The sequence below is a fragment of the Solea senegalensis genome, linkage group LG19, assembly GCF_019176455.1.
Source record: "Solea senegalensis isolate Sse05_10M linkage group LG19, IFAPA_SoseM_1, whole genome shotgun sequence".
Taxonomy (NCBI): Eukaryota; Metazoa; Chordata; class Actinopteri; order Pleuronectiformes; family Soleidae; genus Solea; species Solea senegalensis.
In genome coordinates this window covers 8,058,283-8,079,473 of record NC_058038.1, presented here as the reverse complement: position 1 = coordinate 8,079,473, position 21,191 = coordinate 8,058,283, and the positions used below count along the sequence as shown (strand labels likewise).

Genomic DNA, 21,191 nt, shown 5'->3' with positions numbered 1-21,191 from the left:
GTGGAAAAGCACCATCAGTAGTCTCTTTGTTGTAGTTTGGCAAACTAGGGGCCCCCCAACAGCATCTTGCATAGGGCCCCCACAAAGCTAGAAACGGCACTGTTTGAAATTCTTAAATTTTTATTCATTTGAAAAAGCAAAAACAAAACTAGAGTAAGAATCAATCTTAGACAAGTGGGCTGAACCTTGTTTTATAGGGGTGTCTTGACATTTTTTTAAAAAATATATATATATTATTGATGTTTTTATTTCCAATATAAGATACCGATGTCATGGTAACATGATTGTACACTCGCTGGGTGGCGCTAATTGTTTTTAAAAGCCGGCTGCAAATAATATGAAGAAGTAAAAGAAGAAGAAGAAGTCCGTACGGAAGCAGAGGCGATCCTGATCCAAACAGACGACAAGATGGCATCTCGCTCGGGAGGAGGCGGTGAAGGTACGAGTTAGCATCACCAGGCATTATTACATTAAATTGACTGTGACAGTGGCGCCAACGATATGGTTCACATATATAATGTTACTCTTAGACAAATGACTGTTGTTCTGTGGCTGTAACATTAAACCGAAATGAGATTAGCTCGGGTGTCAGCGCCTAAACATCAGGCTAACGCTTAGCACGACTAGCTACGACGGTGAGTTAGCAAACATCGAAACGAAACATCAACGTGTATTTATATTAGCGGGTTAAACCCTTTTAATGTTATAATGTCAAACACCGCAAGGCTCTCTCTGACTCGATATGTATAATATACGAAAGAGATAATACTGGATTTAATGTCGGTTGATTAACTTGTGAACGCGCCGCTGCCTTTGTAAACCGCAAAAGATCTCTGACGGTTTTCACACGGTAGATGGAATAAAAGTCACTTCTTTAGAATTTCGAACAGACTATGCAGTGATTTAGGTAAAGATGAGGCACTTCTTATATTGGCTATTTTTAAATGATTATCTTTTCAACAAATGTTTGAAACTGTTTTGAAATCTGTATTTCGATCACCAACAAAATGATTTCTACCTTGGGTGTACAGTGGTAGAACATGTCACATTAACTCATTTACTTCTTAACGTTTCAGTTTCAGTATGTATGTGTGTGTGTTTTGTATATATCACACACGTCTTTCCTTTTGCCCAACTGAAGAGGTCATATGTTCTAGTGAAAGTAACAACATATTATTCATACTCATGATGCAGCAGATGTGGATGAAAAATATCTTTATGGTGCGCAATAAATAGGCATAAGAAATAATACTGGTTGCCATAGGCTCTAGCATAGAAGTCAAAGAGGTAGCAGCTTTTTCAGCCCACTACTATTATCCTCCATATCGGCAGATGTTGGCGTGTATTTTTAAAGCCATTATCTGCCTATACCGATAATAATATTGCTAATAATGTTGTGCATCTCTAATTTATAATTGTGAAAGTGTGGTTTATCTAGATGAACTCTGAAATATGACTTATAATTAGTCAGTTGTTCCCAAAATTTAAGACTGATTTTTGTTTTTCAGGAACCACCAAAGATCAGATTCTGGAACTAGGAGCTGTTTTGTTGAAGGAGTGAGTCTACTCTTCACATTTCCTTCTCTTTATTGACTTGGGCAGGTAGTCATATCATACATATCATTGTTTTTCTCTGTGCGCCCTCTTTGTAGTTTCATCTATGAGCGGGTTCAGAGGCATGGAGATGGCAATGCCGTCCTGACCAGGACTCAGCTGGGTGGAGGAGAACTGTGTGACCCCAACCAGAAGAAGCTTGCTCAGTGTCTGCAGCAGATCGGAGACGAGCTGGATGGAAATGTGGATCTCCAGCGGTAAACTACCCTATATCAAGGTTTTGTAAATAATAGTTTTGTAATTAACCTGCTAACCTCATCCTCATTGCTTTTTCCAGGATGATAAATGACTCTTCACTCAGTCCCACAAAAGACATATTTATGAGAGTTGCCATAGAGATCTTTTCAGATGGGAAATTCAACTGGGGCAGGGTGGTGGCACTCTTTTACTTTGCCTGTCGACTCGTCATCAAAGTAAGCAACGTAGCTGTCAAAACGAAAGAAACTGATTCATGATCGGTGTCATGGGATTACTGTGGTCTATCAAAGCATCTTCCCTTTATGTCCTTCTCAGGCTCTTGTGACTCAAGTTCCTGATGTTATCAAAACCATCATCAACTGGACTTTGGACTATCTCCGTGAAAATGTGATCAACTGGATCCGGGAGCAAGGTGGCTGGGTAAGGAGATGACTAATGTATTTGCAAACAAATTAGTCATTGCTGACTTCATGTAAGGCATATTTTGTGATTTTTAGGAGGGTATTCGTTCCTACTTTGGCACTCCTACGTGGCAGACGGTGGGTGTTTTCTTGGCTGGTGTTCTTACCACTGTGCTCGTCATTCGAAAAATGTGACGGCTACGAGAAGAGGAGGGAGGAGAAAGATGAGGAAGGACCACAACCGAGGGCTATGGGGACAGGAAAAAAAACAAGATGGACATAGGAAGAACAACAGAAAGACGTTAAGGCAGGGTTGAACTGGAAGAACTTGAATCGAGCCTCTTCTGTGTCCTATTCATTTGAAAGGATCGGAAGCTTGACTGAACGAGCACTCGCTCCCGTGGTTCCTACACCACTGAGTAAGTGACCATAGAGCTTTGCATGATTACATGCACAAAATGTGGTGGGTGGAAAGTTTGTCATACTTCAACAGGGAATATGTTTTAGGTAATTTATTTTTTATTTGATACAGATTAAACGGACACTGTTTCCCACCTACTACTTATTCTTTAAGATTTCCTTCTTTGCATTCACTTCATTGTTCTGTTTTTTCTGTTCACCCAACTTGCTTCTCAGATCTTCCAGCTCTCTCCATCCATGGCATCATGGTACCTGTGTGTTAATGAATTTCATCTTCATATGTATTTGTGAGTGTTTACTGGTGTGCATCTGTTATGATCTGCTGGCAATGAACACAATAGTGGGTAGTCACATCCTATCAAGTTAAAAAAAAAAGAGGAGATATTTTCTCAAAAACATTTGTCAGATTTAGTGAGAACACGATACAAATAAAGACATGACACTGAGTAACTTGTTCCAGCTAATGCACAAATCAGCCTTATTTCAGAGTCACAGCGGGGTGTCATGTGAGTCAGTCTAAATTCCTACGTTCAATGATATGCTGTCTTTGGGTATTTTCACCAGTGTTGCAATCACCGTGTGGCTCCCAGTGAGAAATTCTGCCTGCGAATATCTAGATGTCGAGTGGAGCCACACGTCATGGGCCGATGCTTCCGTCGTTTGTGGACGAGGTTGCACTGCAGACACAGAATAGCACTGGATTGCTCACAAATGTTTACCTCACTTTTTACAGTACTGTATTTTTACCTGACTTGTTCGAAACTGCAATCTACACACAGCGAAAGGCTTTTTATACATTTTTCTTGTGCCTTGGTGTTTTTTATTTTATTTTTCCAATGGAGTCATTTTGATATTCTCAAAATTTTCACTGTTTTCTATCACATTTGTAATGCTGAAAAAAGTTTAAAGCCTCCCTGAAAATCCTTTTGCAGTGACCTTGTATGTTTAAAAAAAATATGGAAAATAAATCTTTTAACTGTTCACGTGGATGAAGCTATGTAGTGATTACTTGATCAAGATGCCTAAAACAGCATGAATACATGTGTATATATTTAGATTTGGAGGTTTATTATAGAAATTATACTATTGAAGAAGTCAGGCTCTTTGTAGGAAGGTTTATAAGTGTGTGTTTTGATATTCTGGCCTTTCATATCAGTGTGTATAACAGACAGGATTCACACTAAACAGAGTGTTACATATATGCAAATTATCTGCATGACATCCACCACATCGGGTTCTGTACTTGTAAAAACTTTGGCCTAATAATGGTGGTGGCAGAGAAGGTCAGTGTGGCCAGAGACGACACCTACGTGTGATGTCGTAGTTTCCCTTGTGTGTCATGTCAAAAACATGAGCGTGAAATACAAACCACTAAACTCAACCTGTGGGGTTGTTGGTATCAATTGCAAATGGATGCTCAGCATTTTTCACACTTAAATACTTGCATTACCTTTATTCGTAGTACGGGAAATGTCTGTTTCGGACAGCAAGCAATCTTATTTGAGCACTTTGCACAGTTTAAAAAGTTACAAATTTAAAGCCTAGACGTAATTGAGGGAAGAAATAATGTATCACGCTACATATAGGTCTGTACCGTTTATTGACTTGCATTATATGCAACAAAGACACCATAGAATGCTCAGCAATTTCAGTCGTAGATACTGTAAGTAAAAAACAAACAAAGGCTACATAACAACATGGTCATTATCATATGAGGTCATTTCTACTGAACCTGCAGTTCAGGTCTTTATCCCCTCGCACAAACGCATTGGTCCTCACAACACAAGACAAACAAAAGGCACATGTAGCAATTCAGCACAAGGTGATATTATCAACAGTTAAGGTAACAGCTGCTGCCAAATGGAAGGGTAGAGAGAGATGTAGGCTCTATCTTGTCTCTAGCACTCCGTCTCTGATCCGCCACCTCCAGACGGGGCTGAAGTCAGGCGCAGGAACACAGCAGAGTTCCAGACCGGATTCCTGCACTTCCTCGTCATGAGCAATCTGCTGTCCCGCTTCTGTCTCCAGAGTGAACACTCTCTCTGAGATCTAAACAGAGAAACATGCATAAGCGTTCAAACCATCAAATGCCACTTGACACATGAGAACACGGCACTGTGAGCCCCTCACCTGATCGCTAATTCCAGTGGCGATGTGGCCCACTTTCACTCGGCGTGTCTCTCTGATGCGGATGCTTCTTCTGCTGAAGTCTCTGATGCAGACATCCACCCCTGATCCAAGCACAAAGCAGACAGGGACATCATGTAAGGAGAATGATATTATATTTCACAAAAGAAGAGAGAATTTAATGACAATCTTACCTTCAAAACAGCAGGGTGGTGGTAGCTGTGTGTGACCCAGCAAATCCATACTGAAGACCTGCACATCTGGCTGGCTGTTGTAAGAGAAGACGCCAGAGCTGAAGTCGTCTCCTGGGCTCAGGGACCAGCGGCCAGAGTCCTGAGATAAAAATTTATTTATTTTTTTTAAAAAAAAGGAACCCAAACCGAACATTAAGTCTGTTTGCATGGTGTATTTCTTTTTTTCTAAGCCGTGGCAGTGTATGTTAGGTTACCTTTTTGTCCCACGGCTCCCAGTTTGAATACGCTTCACTGCTGAGACAAGACAAGAGCTGCACCTGCATCTCCGCAGACTGAGGCTGGGACAGACTGCTCAGGTAGAAATCTGCGAATAAACCGAAAAAGCATAATGAGCGCGGTTCAAACTTACGCCACACCGAGGCAGAAGATCGAAAACCAACCCTCACCTCGCTCCAGTTTACGCAGCTCGAGTTCCGACACAGTGGTTATCTTGTTGCTCCGCTTGTGGTTTGGCTCGTAGATCAGTGTCTGTGGACAGAACAGCGAGTCTGGCTTTGACTCGTCCTCTTCTTCTGCATGATCTAGCTCCTTTGTCTTCCTCCCCGCTGTGATTGAGTTCTCTTGATGTTCCTCCTTGTCGTCGTCACAGTCGACGCTGCTATTGATGAGTTGCAGGGAGTCAGAGGGGTTGCTGGTGACGTACAGCGGCTCCGTGTACGGTCCCTTTACCGGACTGGTGAGGCCTCCAACTGTAATCACACAAATCACATTAATTCTTTATAAACCGCTGACAATTATGATTTCAAGGATCACTTTTACAGGCTTGACTTGAGTGTTCATCGTATTTGTTACTGCCTGTAGGAAAACCTAAGTAAGTTATATTTTACTTTAGTTGTTATTCATCTATAAAGAAGCTGGAATTGATTTCAGTTAATGACAAGAGAATACAATTTGTATTAAGATGCCAATATTACACTATTTCTGAGAGGAGAGTTGGACTTCTAAAAAGGTGTATTTTTATTTGGAAAGCATAGAAATCAATGAACTGCTCCATCTGTGTGTTATTGTCATGTTATGTATGTTAGGTAATGACACATAATCAATCGCTGAAGAGCACAACAATTCTTGTAAACATGCTTATAACATGGCAGCCAACAGGGACACAATGAAAAAACAGGTTTTACCCACTTAACAAAAGGCTCACCTACGTGTCTGCCATATTTTAAGAACACGTTTGTCACTTGGTGTCGCCGTTAGATTCAACATTCAATTATAAACCTCTTAAAAAAATGTTTTTGCTGATATCTGATTGAGTAAATCAAAAACTCCAGTGTGCTGTGATGTAAAATGTCTGATTTTCTCTATGGACTTTGGCGCAGGGAGTGGGGATATTTTAGACTTATGTAGGTGTAGATTTTATTAGATGATCCTTTTGTGGTTCATGGAGATAGTTGTCAATGGTGATAATGCTTCAATACCTAATTCAAACACCTGACGTATTCCTTTAACTTTGTTTTTTTCCTTCTTGCATTGATGAGAAAACTACAAAAACACAGCGTGTGCACAATCATTCACCTTCTCTCAGAGCTCTGTCAGTTATTTTTCTGAGGTCTGATGCTGACGATCTCTTGGTCGGATCCTTCTGCAGTCCTGCCTTCAGGGCTTCCGCTGTGCTCGGGCTACAGTCAGGGGGGGTCTCTCTCAGAGGCGGGGGCTCGTTAGCAATCTGTAACCGTCACAAGAAGGTGGTTTGACATGGATACTGTGAAAGGCACACGGAGCATAATGTGATAAATGTACCTTCAGGTAAAGTCTACAGGTGTAGTATCTTGTCCAAGGTTGACACCCGTTGAGCATGTGCAGTAACATGCAGCAGCTGCTCCACACATCTGCTTTGGCTCCGCGGGGTTCCCCTTTCACGATCTCAGGGGACATGTGGGTCTCTGTGCCCTTTAGATCTGCATTGAGTTACATTGGGAAAACAAGGGATTCAGACGTGAGATAAATCGTCTCAACAGAAACGATCACGTTACACGGTTGCATATTTACCGTTGGACACGCTGAGGCTCTGTCCCTGATTGTCCAATCTCTCTGCGTGTCCAAAGTCGCACAGGAAGGTGTGTCTACCGTCCTCCGACAGCAACACATTGTCAGCTGTGGGGGGGAAAAAGAAGCAGATACAGTGCATTAATCTGCATTAAGCACAGTGCTTAACCTCTGCTGCTCTTGCACAAGCTTTATAAATACACGTCTGAATACAGTGAATTAAATCGACTAATCTCAAATCCGTGCAGCGGCACTTTTTCCATAACTTGAGCCGAGTATTTTACAGCATGGACGACATTATTAGAAACGCACAAACTGAGACAGCACAGAAACAAAGGGGCTAAAAGGAGGGAAATATGAAGTCACTGCAGGACAGCTGCTGCAGAAAACTAATGTGGAATGAATGTGGAGACTAATAAACAGGCAACAGATACAGAGATTTGGCTTTACTGCCTCGGTTTTCCTACACATTACAGACACCAGGTGGCGCCTGAACTGCAGAAGCAAAACTGTCCTTTTTGTCTTAAACGTTTGTCTTCCTTTTATGCAGTTCCACTTCTGTTTTTCTCTTTCCTTCTTTTTTTTTGCTTATTTCATTTTCATCCCCTGCCTCGTCTCTGTCCAGTTTCCCCTGTCATTCTCTCTCTCGAACTACTTCCTGCTCCTCGTCACTCCCACGCAACCCCTAGTTTCAGTCTCCCTTTTTTTCTTCTCCTGCTCTCCTGATTCAGCGCACATGCGCCGTCTCTCGGAGGCAGCGGTGAGTCACACTGTGGGAAATTCCCAGCTCGTTTTTTCTCTCTGTGGTAGTCTGGTTTCATAACACAGGTGCTGGAGATCAAATCTACACGGTGTGACACTTGTGTTCCACGCAACAGCTGCACAAAGAAGCAAAACCTTTTAATGACAACTAATTACACTTAATGACTCTGTTTGTTTTCATCTTTCACTAGGAAACACAAGTAAAACATTTTGGTTTGCGTTGTTTGCTCACTCTGAGCCGTGTTGAAATGAAGCTTTTGAGCAACACTTCGCAGCCTTTTGGTGCCGTTTAACACTAAGATTACACTTATAGAGGATTTATAAATGTTTTATAATTAGGGAGTTATAACACTTAAGATTAAATTGGGACAACAATGGTTTGTGAGACAATATTAATGTGTGAAAACTAGATTTATAAATCCTTTACAAATGTTGTTTTTATGTAAAGTTGTATCATTTCTTTTAATTTATTGTACTTTATAATCATTAATTGGGAGTTAAATAAAAAGAAAAGGGCAACAGTGTTTTGTTATTGTTGTGAAACAATAACTGTGTTATAACTTGCGTTTTGTTTATTTATAGTAATCTAAAGAGACAAAAATCTGACTTCATCGTGCTGTGTTCATCCAGCAAAAGTTACATAGTGTTGCTTTTAAGTCTTTTTGTTTTTCATATATAAACAGCTCTATTTTATATGTTGTTCCAATGTAGATGTTTAGAAACTCCTAGGACGGACATAAGTCATAGATGTTGTGTTTGAAAACAAACCTAAGCACAAGTATTGCTATAAATATATATAACAAATAGAGATGAGAAAGGAGGTTTTCATTGCAGCATAACTATTCATTTTTTGTTTGTAGAAAAAAGAAATGTCCCTTTATGATAGCATACCTTTAATATCTAAGTGCACGACTTTTTTCTTCACCAAGTACTCCAGTGCTGTTAAGACTTGCGAGTGATAGTGGAGACTTAAATCCTCTGGCAGCCGGCCTCGCTCCACGATCAGCTGACCCACAGAACCTAGAACAAACAGATCAGGTCAGAGCAGGACACCGACTGTCGTGTTACCAACACAGTATATGATTCATCCTCTCTGCCTTTTATTGTGAAGCGATGAGGAGATGTCTGAAGCAGAAGCCAAGACTGATGACAAAGGAAACAAAAGTGAGCCAAGTCGTGTTTATCGAGCAGGCATCTCATCTTTAAAGATGTTTGGTGTAATTTGGAAGCTCAACAGTCATTTCTACCCACAGAGCCGCCCACTTTCATATCTCGACATGAATCGTATCAGTATTTCTGTGCACTTTGTTATCCTCACAACACACCTATTCGACCATGTCATTGCTCCGCCTGAGCAGCAGCAGCACCACTGGCTGTTATCAGGAAGTGTTTGTGTAAACGGGAAGAAACGTTTACCAGATTTATGGTCCATGAAGAGGAAAACATTTGGCCCCTCTCTGACCACTCCGAAGAGCTCCACCACATGAGGAGATCTGAGGGCACTCCACGCACCCACCTCCTCACTGTTGAACCTCTTCCAGTCGATCTGTGAGAAATCAAACCATAATCACTTATGACCAATAAAACTCACAAAAGGGAAGATAGAGTTTGTGTTACCTTTTTGACGGCAAATCTGAAGCCTGTTTTGACGTCTTGAGCACTGAGCACTTCACCACATGATCCTTCCTTGATAAAATGTGAAAGCACAAACTCCCTCCCTTCTCTGTACTCTGAGTCCACAGGCTGGATTTTCTATCAGGATAAAAAAAGAAAAGAAAAAAGAAATGTATATTTTTTAACAGCATTTAACACAGGTAGAGGACAGAACATAAAATCTAGGGACACTGAACGTACTTCGTTGTAAAAGATAAGCCCCTCGTTGCTGACAGAATCAGCTGCTGAAAGCTCGTACTCATCTTCTCTCGCATCCCTCTCCACCGCTTTGAAAAAGGGCCCCGCGTAGCATGGGTCCCCCTGACTCACACTGCCCCTGAGGCCAGCGAGGGCCAGTGAGCAGTCCCCCAAACTGCTGAGGGAGTCAGAGTCGCTGTCCTGCCCAAAGGAACCGAGACCAGAGAGGGGGCCACACACCTGGTCCCTCCAGTTCAGAGGCGAGCAGCTGGAGCCTGTGTTGTAAACCTGTCGGCTGTAGAGAGGAGGCCCTCTGTCCTGCTCCTCTGAGTTTTCAACACTGCTGGAGCAAGAGGCACTGAGGTTGCTGTCACCTTCCAGTGATGATGACTCCTCCTGTAGGAAGCAAACAAAAAACAAGGGTAGATGAGGCTACAGAAAGCTGGGAATGTCAACACTTCGAGCCTCCAGCTGTCAAAGAAAGTCTCAATTTATTCTTGAAGATTGTAGAAACACTACTCTCACGTACTCTCACTTCTTTATAATCCTTAGTACACACACTATAACTTCTTCTTCTTAGCAGTTTCAATACCCGTTTCACAACTCAAAGAGATGTAGAAACCAAATTTCTTACCAGGATCTGGACCAGAGAACTTCCACTCTCCTGTTCAGGGACTCCAGAGGGCATTCGATGTCTGTGTGGCTGCTTCTCCTTCTTCTCTGGCTTTTTCTTCCCTTTGCGTTTCTGTCTTTTCCTGTTCTTTTTCCTGGGTTTGAACTGCGCTGATGCGGCGCCCGGCTCCTGGACGGAGGCTGTTGTTGGGCACGCCACATTGTTGTGCTCTGAGGGAAGACTGGTGCAGAGAAAAAAAATGTTGAGAAACACGAATTTCATTCCAGACATGGCATTAAACAATAAGGTGAATAAAAGAGTGCAGGCACAGTTGTGGCGCTAACGTCATACCTGCTGGTGAAGCAGTTAGGCGAGGGAACAAAGGAGCGTTCAAAACAAGATGGACTAAATTCCTGGGAGTCCTGGGTTTCACCTGAAGAGAGCAGCGTTAATGTTAAACCGTGTGTGGACGTAGTTATTCATTGTGTTTATTTTATCAAAGACATATTTAAATATATGTACATTCAGCCTGGGCAATGAAGGTTGAGGTCTTCAGTGGCATTTCCCCAATTTGCTCTGCAGTTCCCTGTGTCAGGAGTTTATTGAGTAAAGGGCTCAAATGTGCATAGCCCATTTTGATGCCCTTCCCCTCGTCTTCCTCCTCCTCCTCTTCCTCCGTCTCCTGGTCAGTGGCCGTGCATGACGGGTACGGCCTCTTCAGCTCAGCCTGGGGCGAGCCAGAGAACGGTGCTGTCGAGTTGAAAATCCTGTGCCTCATCGCCATTTCATCTGTTGGATCTGCGAAAAGAGAGAATCAAACACAACGAATAAGTTACTTTCCACAAAAGTTGACTGAGGACACACTGGTTGTTTCAAGATAGAATAGAAACCCTTTGTTAAAGGGCTGTAACAAATTAAGCAGCCAATTATTTTCTTGATGAATCCTATTTGTTAATAAAATGTTGTTCACAACACATTTATTGTCATATATGTAGGGTTGCGATGATTGATTACTAAATGAGTCGCCAACTATTTTGATAATCGATTAATATGTTTTTTTTCAATAATTAAAAGAAAGCTTCTTAAATGTGAATATGTTCTGGTTTCTTTGCTCGATATAACAAAGAAATCATTCAAACTGAATAATTTTGGTCTGTGGACAAAACAAGACATTTAAGAACATCATCATTTCCTGGTTTTGCAAACACTGATCAACAAACAAACAGCATGCCTTTCAGAAAAACGTGATTATCAAAGTTACAGTTTCTCATCAGTTCGTCAACTGATCGCTACAGCACTTGTGACATGTTTGTTATATAGAGCTACAGCTAGTTTTATTGTAATGGTTTTAACTAAATGTTGGTTATTTTCAGTTTAGCAGAAGGATGTAATTAATGTTGTTTGCTTGTTTTCATCCATTTTGTTTTATTTAGTTTATAACCGGGCTGTATTTATTTTAAAATGCATGTGACTGAAACCACAGGGCTTGGTCTGTTTCAGCAGTAAACACACAAACACACACACACACACTTCAGTGCAACAATGACATGTTTTGTACTGTGGCTTCAGAGCATAATATACATCTGCCTGTTTGAAGTTGAACACATTGAGTCGTGCCTTGTCAGTTGGGGGAGCGTGATGGTCACTTGATCATCAACATGAGCTGAGAGTTTGCAGTCAGCAGATGAGACAGGAAATTGTTATGACAGTTTGCAACCATGTTAAACACAAGCACTCTGTTTCAGTGATAGAACGTTAAGAATAGCACAGCTTAGGCACAGCTGGACCGATTCTCTGATAAGGATCTTCCTTATTACCTGCCTGTGGCTCATACTTCATAATCAGCAAAGCATGTGTCGCAGTAAAATCACCGTCAAATCGACATTGTCTCCTCTCAGCACTAGTAATATGCATTGAACGAAAGACCTAAGACTCCAGTTGCAGCGGGTTGCATCAGTGCGTCCTTCACACTCGATCACAGTGTTTCCCTGTCGCTTAACTTTTAACACTATCTGCGCCATACTACTTTATTGAACAGAGGTCATACAAGGATAAACACCAGAAATCTCCTGACGTCTTGCCTCTCTACCAAAAACATTGCCCAGGCAGTGTTTGCGTTTAACCACGCCGACACAATTGTACAGAGAGAGGAGAAAATCTGACACCAACTGTCAAATTTCAGCTAAAGCTGTAATGTCATTACCTTGTGCGACGACTTCATGCAATGCAAGATTATCCTGAGTGAAGCAATTCAACTGTCACTTCCTGCTTGAGACGCCGCATCGGTGCAGTGAAACCACACTCTGATGAATTTACGTGGAAAGGAAATATAGAAAAAGCCTCTGCAATAAACACAAGCACAAGAACAGCCCTGTGGGTATGTGTGTGTGTGTGTGTTGTGTGAGTGTCTGTTTGGGCGAGGGGTGTGTGTGTGTGTGTGTGTGTGTGTGTAGACATACCACCGGATGCCAGTTTGATCTGCGACCCCCTCCCTTGCTGTGAATAACGTGTCATCTACATGTGTAAAACTAGGTGCTCTGTTTGTCTGCCTTCGTCCTTCATGGTCTGATTCTCAGTAACAGTTTGGCTCTGTCCCTACTACTCTTCTCTGTCTAATGCTGGCTCTCAGCCAACCGGGGGAGGAGCTGGCTGACTTATGGGAAATGCATCTCCACTTCCCCATATTCCCCCCCTCCCTGCGTGCACTCCGGCGGGGCAGGCTCACTCGCTCTTCCCTCCGACTAGGTTAAAGGATAACACCCTCTGTTATGCTTTTGATGTTTATGATCAGTGACAACACCAAAATGTCAGCTCTCTGTGACCCAGTACCATTAAGATTTAAACACAAAGAAGTAGGACACGGCAATATTCAATAACAGTAACTATTTTGTTAAATATATGTCACTACAATGTACACACTTTGAGATAAATGCTAGTGGTTTTTTTTCCATGGAGAAGATTATAATAGCAATTAACCAGTTTCTTCAACTTGAATAGGTTTTTGGATGATCATCGTTAAATGTCCAATAAGAGACAGGACACTGGCAAATAACATGAAGTCAAAAACTCCGCAGGACTTTTCCACTGCATGCATGTTTTTGATCTTTTGCATACACACATACACCTACAAGACTATAACAAATGTAAAGACTTTTGTGACCTTTCATGTCTTCTGTCATGTGAGTGAGCAAAAGGCTACTTCATGATAACCCCCACACTCTTTTTCATGTCATTAAAATACCACTATAATGCAGTGTTTTGTGATAAGAACGTTCCTCTAGTGAGAAATTTGCCACAGAGCGACTTTAAAGCAAGTGCAATAAATGTCGACTGACAAGTGGGTGAAGTCAGGCGTCCTCTGAATTCACCTCAAATAATCTCACTTGCTTTTCCTTTCAGCAGCAAAAACTCTGCAACTGTGTGAGAATCGCTATAGAACACAGGAAGTTTAGAACACCTCTTGAGAGGCTCTGCTTCAACTGTCAAATGTTCAAATTTCCAGCAGCAGTGATTGATTTTGAATCAACAGAATGCATGGGGAGTGTGTATCATCAGCAGCAGCCATCATTGTCTGAACACAATATAGCAAATAGCTAGATAATGTATATACCTATGCATAACAATTACAGTGATTATTCTACCAATTAGCTCCTCAATTAAGATACGGTGAAATATAATTAGACAAGATAAGATGTAGTTTGGCATTCCAAAAGAGACCATAAACCAAATATGTTGGGTTTTTCATTAATTCAGTTTAAATTAAACATTTTTAGTCAGCCTAAGGCAATAATTCAGTTTTCTCATTGTCATGTAAACACGTTAGCTTGCTCCATTTTAGTCGGACTAATGAGTGATTACGTGAATCATAGTCCGATTACTCCAGCACGTATGCGATAAGACGGGCTGGAGACGGACATGGCATTCTGCTCATGCATCAAAATTGTGGCCCCCGGTAGTAGAAGGAGACGATGTATAAATTGCAGTACTGCTGCCGGAAAAGAGACCCAAAGAACCACATTACGATCCATTTGTTTTTCTGTTACGTAAAGGTCAACAGGAAACTGATTCAATACGTACTAGTTTATAGAGAGATTCAGGCAGAGTGAGATATACATGGCAAAAAAACTGACGTTCTCCTCCGCATTTATACTCGTACTCGGACAAGTTGTCCGATTGCCTGCGCATGTAAACGTACTGTTGGTTGTAGCCTTGGACCCTGAAATATTGAGATGGGTATTTTATTAAGCTTAAAAAATTTTAATAAGTTGATTCAATTTTGGTCTAAATACAATATGTAAAAAGAAGTCTTTCATTTTTCTGTCAGTACAATAAAACATACCTACATGATAGCAACTTCAAATCTGCAATCAAGCTGCATCAACACTTCTCTGACCACGTCGACAAAATCTGAACAGTGTAACTTTTCAGAGACAAGAGATTAAAGTTGTTGCTGGGCTGTTGCATTGGTTTACATCCAAATGCATGTTTGCAAAGTGATTTGGAGCATTCGTACAAGAACCTTGAGCCTTAAATACAATCAGACTTCAGGTTTATGATCAGTTATGACTTTGCCTTGCAGACAAACCCTGAGTTTATCACCACTTAGAGTTGGTGGCCACTCTGAGCCAAGTTCTGCTGTACACCCACGCAGATTAATGAAATTCCAAAGCTTTTAGTAAGGAAAGTGAAAAGGGACTCAACCTGAAGTTGGCCACAGATGAGAAGCAGGCCAGAATTTCTCAAGAGAAATGCACGCAGATTCTCAGGAAACTGCCCTGCGAGACACATGTCCACAGTGCGGCTAAGACACCGGCACAATTTTCTTGCACGTTAAAGTTTTGTTATTTGGACTCTTTTGTCACACCCCTCTGTTTCTCTTACCTTCCCCTTTTCCTCCAAATTATAGAGGAAATGAAAAACAGGTTGCAATGCGGTCAACAACACAATAAAACACATGCATGTTTGGCAGCAGACAGACAATAGTCATCTGTTCCCTCCAAAGATAAGTGAATGACTGTATATTAATCTGAGGGGGTTGAAATATTATTACTTCCACTGATATTGACACTGTCAATGGAAGTATTGACAACAAGACCAAGAATGGTATAATTGTTCATCTTTCCTTCCTGTCTAACACTAAATTACAATTAAGCTGGATTGTTCAGAAAATAATGTGTTGGCAAAATAATTAAAAATAAGTTTCAATCCTACTTTAAACATTGTAAAATGAACACAGCATTTGTCTGCAGCACATCAGTATCTGCTGATATTCACCTAGTTGATTGTCATCAGATCAGTGGTACAGATGTGGATGTTTAACTGGACTATAATACACAAATAATAGATTCAAATAGCTGAGGAACTGATATTTTGTGAACAAATGTGGTATTTGTACCATTGCATTTGTAATTATTCAAAGTGCTACAGAGTGTGACTCTGAAACACTTCCGTTATTTTCTATGATGAAGATTTCTTTGTATCACTGAGGAACAAAGGACGAATGAAGGAACAACAAAAACAAACAAATAAAAATCAGCATCTGTATTTCCAACAGCTATTTCAAACATATGGATCGTATTTACCCAAAATTACACAATTGGTGCTAACACATTCCTACATTTTAGTGACAATTTTTTTTTCTTTTTCAATCAAGGACCCAGGTCAGTGTAAATCCGGACCCTGGGTTTTGATTCTGGACCAACAAGAGGTGAGTTATGCTGTACATGTGAGATGCAAAGCAGTAACAAAACTTTGGGGCTGACTCATGTGAGCAGCTAAATCTGGTACGAGTTTATGATGGCTTAAAGGGCCGAATAAGAGCTGACAATGGCATCACATTAAACAGTTCAACATACTGGAGTGGAAAACATTATAACTGCTCTTATGTGGACTTACGAGGTGCAGTTTAGGGTTGAACAACTTATTGTTTTTAGGTTTTTTTTTAAATTGAACTTGCAATTTGAACCACCACATTTGCATGTTATTGCAAGTTAAGTGTATGATTTGCCCATTTCAACAGTAGAAATTGTTCACAGCTAGATCCTTTTAATATAATCTAGTTTAGTTCACTCATTTGCAAAGGATAACAGTGTTATTAAGGCTGCAACTAGTGATCGTTTTTAAAATCAAATAATCTGTCTATTATTATTTAACGACATTTCAATGACATTTATTTTTTTATTATTTTGTAACTCTTTGGTCCATAAAATGTTGAAAAATGTTTTTCAGTGTTTCTGAAAGTTGGAAATGATGATGTTCTCAAATGTCTTGTTTTGTCCACAAACCTAAAAGTAGACAGTTTTAATGATTGTGATCTGGAACAAAGAGACAGAAAATATTCACATTTCAGAAGCTGAAATATCTAGTTTTAATTCTTTAAAAACCGATAAATCGATTGTGAAAATAGTTGACGATTAGTTTAAAAATCAATTAATAATCGAGAAAATTATATTGCAAATTGCAATTCCAATATCTGACAGTAAAATTACAATATGATACTTTCCCCAAATCTTTCATCCATAGCGAGCACAGCCAGTCAATTTGCTCAAATAAATAAATAAAATTTAAAATAAATCACTTCTTTACAGTTTTCTTATGTATTATGTCTCATGTACATCCGGGTTCTGAATGTACATCTGACATCCACTGACATGCTTCTTATGTGTTTATTTTCTGGTTATAATGAGCCTGTTCCTTTAGTTTTAAGATAAAGAAATTTGATTTAAAAAGGGGGTCTTGAAAACTGCATAAGCATTTAATAAGCAACAGCAAATGACAAGCCGACATAAAAGTAGATCTGTGTTTTTAATCAGAGACATCTGGCTTCAATAGGCGTACGTGCAGTTAAAAAAAGAAGAAGAAGAAGTTAGATGACCTAAACTGCTTCATCTTTCAGTAACAACACCTTAACAAAGCTACACTTTGTGGTGATTCTCATTACACATTCATGTACCAACCATATTAAAAAAGCTTGTATCGCACAGTGTCTCTGTGTGTGTTCATAGATTTTACAGAACTAAAACACTGAACTTCCTTCTCGCCACATTCACCGCCATTCCACGTAAAACTTATCACGACATGTTTCTCTGCCACTCGTTCACAACACAAACATTTGAATAAACCATTCGTTACCTCAAAATAAAACATGTCACATGTTATGTCCGTCAGATGTTTATCTGATTAAACACATACATAAAGAGTAATAATAGATCTTTTTCTCTCTCGCTTACCGAGCTTCCAGTTCTTTTAGAAGGCGTCGGCCGATGGCGAGCATCGGATTTGTCAAGCTAACATAATGGCGACCGCAAAGATTTCAAAATAAAAAACTGTGTTCCCTTAATTTAACAACAAAATGATTAAATCTCATGTTACTAATACATTGTAGAAACAGTGGACATATTGTTTAATGCTTGCTCACTGTGTAAGTAATATGTGGTATAGTTATGTGAGTTGGACATGCTTTTAATTTGAAATGAAAACCACAGTACTTCCTGACTGTGCTTGTTTTATTTTGACAGTTCCCAGAGAAAGTGGTAGTTTGGCAAATGACATGGTGAGATTAAACTCCTGAGGGGCCCCAGAGCAGCAAGGGGCCCGCAAAAACCCAATAAATATCTAACTGCACTAATTACCCTTTAGTTGGATAATCAATAAGCCAGTTGATATATTGATAATTAATCCTTTCCAGTGGGATTTGACCATGGGTCTAGAGAAGAGAAATCGGAACTGAGTGTGACGTCGCCTCCGAGTTGACCGTCTTTCAGTTGAGAAGTTGGAAAATTGTATTTAATGTAACAAAAATGTAATAATACTATGTGAGTGGGGCCACACGGTGGAGTAGTGGTTAGCACTCTCGCCTTGCAGCGAGAAGACCCGGGTTTGAGCTGTGTGTGGCCCTGCGATGGACTGGCGAACTGTCCAGGGTGTACCCTGCCTATCGCCCTATGTAGCTGAGATTGGCACAGCACCCCCCGCGACCCTCTGGTGGAGGATAAAGCGGTAGATGATGACTGACTGACTATGTGAGTGAATCCTATGTCGGAGTGTGTAAGTAAATCTTAGTTCAACTACTCAAACCAGAGCAGCTGGGACGTATGTTCTGCACACAAACTTGTGATAGCAAAATTACTTCAAATTCAAAGATGCCCAGGAAGAAAATGTCCAAATTAAAAAAGGGGAAATATGCAACAAAGGTCATATGTTGAGGGATGTGCTCTTCTTGTAGTAGTTGTACCACTGTACTAATTTAGTGACTCTTTTCATCCGGGTTGTCTAGTTATCGCTCTCTCATTAGAACCATGCTGGTTGCATGTATTGACAAAAAGGTGCCACAAGATGGAGCCAGAAACTATGGACTAAAGGCACTTACTGCAGACATCATTACCTTCTCTTCACTCTATTTGGTATGAAAACTAAGGAAATTAAATATGAGATGGCTTAATTACTTCAAGAGTATTGTTGTCTTTTATATCCATGGTTCTCAAACTGTGGTACGCATTCCAGCATCCTCTGGAGGTACTTGCATATACCAGGGTATGTGATCAGAGTGGAGCTGAGGAAGTTTGACTGGAGGGTGTAGAAAATGAAACAAATCCCCCCCAAATATATAATAAATGAATTAATAATAATTAGAATCACTTTATCACTCACTCCATCTTAATCTAATTTCACTATACCAGTGCAGAATATGTGAGGAAAAGGAGGATGATGAGAGAGCAAATTATCTTAGGGAATAAAGGGAATAAATCTGCCCCCTGGGAAAAGTCCGGAGCTGACTTTGCTATTCACTTACACCACTGTATTTTAACGTTTGTGACAATGGTGTTACTTCAAGAGCTCAATGTTTTGGTACTTGGTATAAAAAGTATGAGTATCACTGTTGTAAACACAACAAACAGCTAAACATATCAGCAAACTCCAACTCCTCTCGTCTAGCACTGATGTTCATATCTTGTGCATACACTAATACATTTCTGATGAAGGCAAAATATGTTTGTAAGAAATGTCGCTGTCAATCTCCACCAAATTTGAACAGAAACTGAAGAAAGACAATGGAAATAGATGACTGACAACAACAACCAGTGTTTTTGATTAGTTAGTCGATGACCACAAATCAAATAGAGCTGGGCCAAAATAACTCTCTGTGTCTTATACTAATATTGACAAACTGTAATTTACTTGAGCGGTTTCAGCTTCAGGCAGAGATGTCCTGCAGAGCTGCAGGACATTCTGTGTTCGCACCATGTGCTAAAGAGGAAACCGATGATCTGTCAGTTTACCCTTTTTTTCAATATCAAGCAAAAATCCTTAAATATCTTGGTATTGTGACATTTGTGTGAACGCCAAGAAATTTATAAGGCAAAACATGGACTTATTTTGTGTAAACAGAGCAAGTAAAATGAGATTTCAAAGTAACATTTACTTGGATATTTGGGAGCAAATGAGATAACTTTTGTTTAACTAAAATTGTTTAACTAATATTAAAGCCAAGAAATAATATTTCAAATAAAAAAAAACACAAAAAACTCCACCTGGAGTTTCTGTCAGTTTGTCACACGACCTCCAGGAAACCTGACAAAACAACTTCATAAAACACAGTCTTACAACAACCCAATTAAGAAACACTGAGAGGATTAAAAAAATACTGTTTAATTCAGACATAAACAGTTTGTTGAAATTACATTTTGGTACATTTGGCTTGATATAAGTCTACAACCGTAAATACTGAAGTGAACATCAACTTAAAGGCCCAGTGTATAAAATTAGGGTGAAATTGCTTTCATTTGGCATGTTGTTTCTTAATATCCTAAAATGAGCCTTTTATATTTATATCAGGAACTGTTTTAACATAACAGTACATACAGTAGGTTCTCCAACACACTTGTAAGGTAAATGATATTCAGCTGCAATGTGCAATAATAAATATTTGTAGATTTTACACACTGTAGCTGAGAAAATGTTGAGCTCTTGAAGTAACACCATTAACTAAATTTTTAGAGTTTGTTTTCTACTTTGATTTGATTATATTTTAATTTTGTATAATTGTTGTATATATTTTGGTTAATTGAAAATAAAACTTTTAATTCTATCCAGTGTGCCTATTCTTTTACCAACAATTGCAAGTATGTCTCCTAACGTGCACAGTTATATAGTTATATATAATAGTAATATATAATGATTGCTGCCATGTTGATATGTGAAGGTTGTGACAAAGTAACGCGATGGAAACATTCTGGGAACCGAATGTGCAACCAAAAACTAATGTTAGGCGAATGTTAGGAAATTTTCCATGTCAACCTCAGGACAACCTGGGGGGGGGGAACTTTCAGGGAACATTCACACAACTAAAAGGTAACATTCCCAGAATGTTCTGGGAACCTTGAGAGAACGTTCTGTAAAGGTTGTATGACGGTTGTCACAAAGTAACTCTGGGAACCAAATGTGGAACCAAAAACTAATATTAAGGAAATGTTAGGAAACTTTCCATATCAACCACAGGACAACCTAGGGAGAACCTTCAGGACACCCACATCCAAAATGTAATGTTCCCATAATGTTTTGGGAATCAAAAATTGTTCATTGGATCACCAACGTTATAATACAGTGGTGTAAATAGGACGAGCAATATCCGATTTCGACTTTTTACAGGAGGCAGATTTATTCCCAATAAGATCATTTGTTTCTCTCAATATCATTCCTCTTCCTCATACTTCAGTCACTGGTATCCTCAGCTCAACGCTGATCACATAAACTGGTATATACAGTAGAACAGTATTTTTTGTTTCCTCCAAGTACCACCAGCAGAAACTTGTGTACCACTGGTGGTACATGTACCACAGTTTGAGAACCATGATATAATTTGAACACTTTTCAAAATTACATTTCAAACGGAGTGAATTATTTGTATTTTTTTTGTTTGTACAATACTGACACAGTTCAACGAAATTACACTATGTTGGTGAAAAT

The 21,191-nt window shown here is 39.9% G+C and overlaps 2 protein-coding genes across 5 annotated transcripts; one reads left to right on the top strand and one right to left on the bottom strand.

Annotated features, from left to right (window-relative positions):
* Nucleotides 1-362: 362 nt before the first annotated feature.
* On the top strand, nt 363-3,614 carry LOC122785134 (apoptosis regulator BAX-like). The gene is made up of 6 exons (XM_044050784.1): nt 363-439; nt 1,509-1,557; nt 1,653-1,811; nt 1,892-2,027; nt 2,128-2,232; nt 2,310-3,614. Exons 1-6 carry the CDS (start codon nt 409-411, stop codon nt 2,406-2,408), a joined length of 579 nt encoding a protein of 192 aa, XP_043906719.1. The 5' UTR covers nt 363-408; the 3' UTR covers nt 2,409-3,614.
* A 602-nt stretch (nt 3,615-4,216) lies between these two features.
* Nucleotides 4,217-17,517, bottom strand: LOC122785133 (mitogen-activated protein kinase kinase kinase 14-like). 4 transcript variants are annotated; one of them, XM_044050783.1, is made up of 17 exons: nt 12,686-12,730; nt 12,430-12,568; nt 10,749-11,024; nt 10,578-10,659; nt 10,248-10,467; nt 9,617-10,009; nt 9,380-9,514; nt 9,179-9,308; nt 8,654-8,782; nt 7,004-7,108; nt 6,755-6,912; nt 6,530-6,680; nt 5,401-5,703; nt 5,209-5,318; nt 4,955-5,093; nt 4,764-4,864; nt 4,217-4,682 (listed from the first exon to the last, which is right to left on the bottom strand). In XM_044050783.1, exons 3-17 carry the CDS (start codon nt 11,008-11,010, stop codon nt 4,521-4,523), a joined length of 2,580 nt encoding a protein of 859 aa, XP_043906718.1. In that variant the 5' UTR covers nt 11,011-11,024; nt 12,430-12,568; nt 12,686-12,730; the 3' UTR covers nt 4,217-4,520. The 4 variants fall into 4 exon arrangements, with proteins under 4 accessions (XP_043906718.1, XP_043906716.1, XP_043906715.1 ...); XM_044050781.1 differs by lacking the exons at nt 12,430-12,568; nt 12,686-12,730 and adding an exon at nt 17,456-17,517; XM_044050780.1 differs by lacking the exon at nt 12,430-12,568 and having other exon boundaries at nt 12,686-12,827.
* Between the last annotated feature and the right edge of the window lie 3,674 nt (nt 17,518-21,191).

Excerpts from the sequence above, each read along its gene's own strand:
- LOC122785134 (XM_044050784.1), top strand. The coding sequence starts at position 409 with ATGGCATCTCGCTCGGGAGGAGGCGGTGAAG. Across the intron at positions 1,812-1,891 it reads GGAAATGTGGATCTCCAGCG|GATGATAAATGACTCTTCAC; the intron begins GTAAACTACCCT and ends TGCTTTTTCCAG. Across the intron at positions 2,028-2,127 it reads CCTGTCGACTCGTCATCAAA|GCTCTTGTGACTCAAGTTCC; the intron begins GTAAGCAACGTA and ends TGTCCTTCTCAG.
- LOC122785133 (XM_044050780.1), bottom strand. The coding sequence starts at position 12,740 with ATGACACGTTATTCACAGCAAGGGAGGGGGTCGCAGATCAAACTGGCA. Across the intron at positions 11,025-12,685 it reads GATCAAACTGGCATCCGGTG|ATCCAACAGATGAAATGGCG; the intron begins GTATGTCTACAC and ends CTCTTTTCGCAG. Across the intron at positions 9,515-9,616 it reads GGCTTATCTTTTACAACGAA|AAAATCCAGCCTGTGGACTC; the intron begins GTACGTTCAGTG and ends TTATCCTGATAG.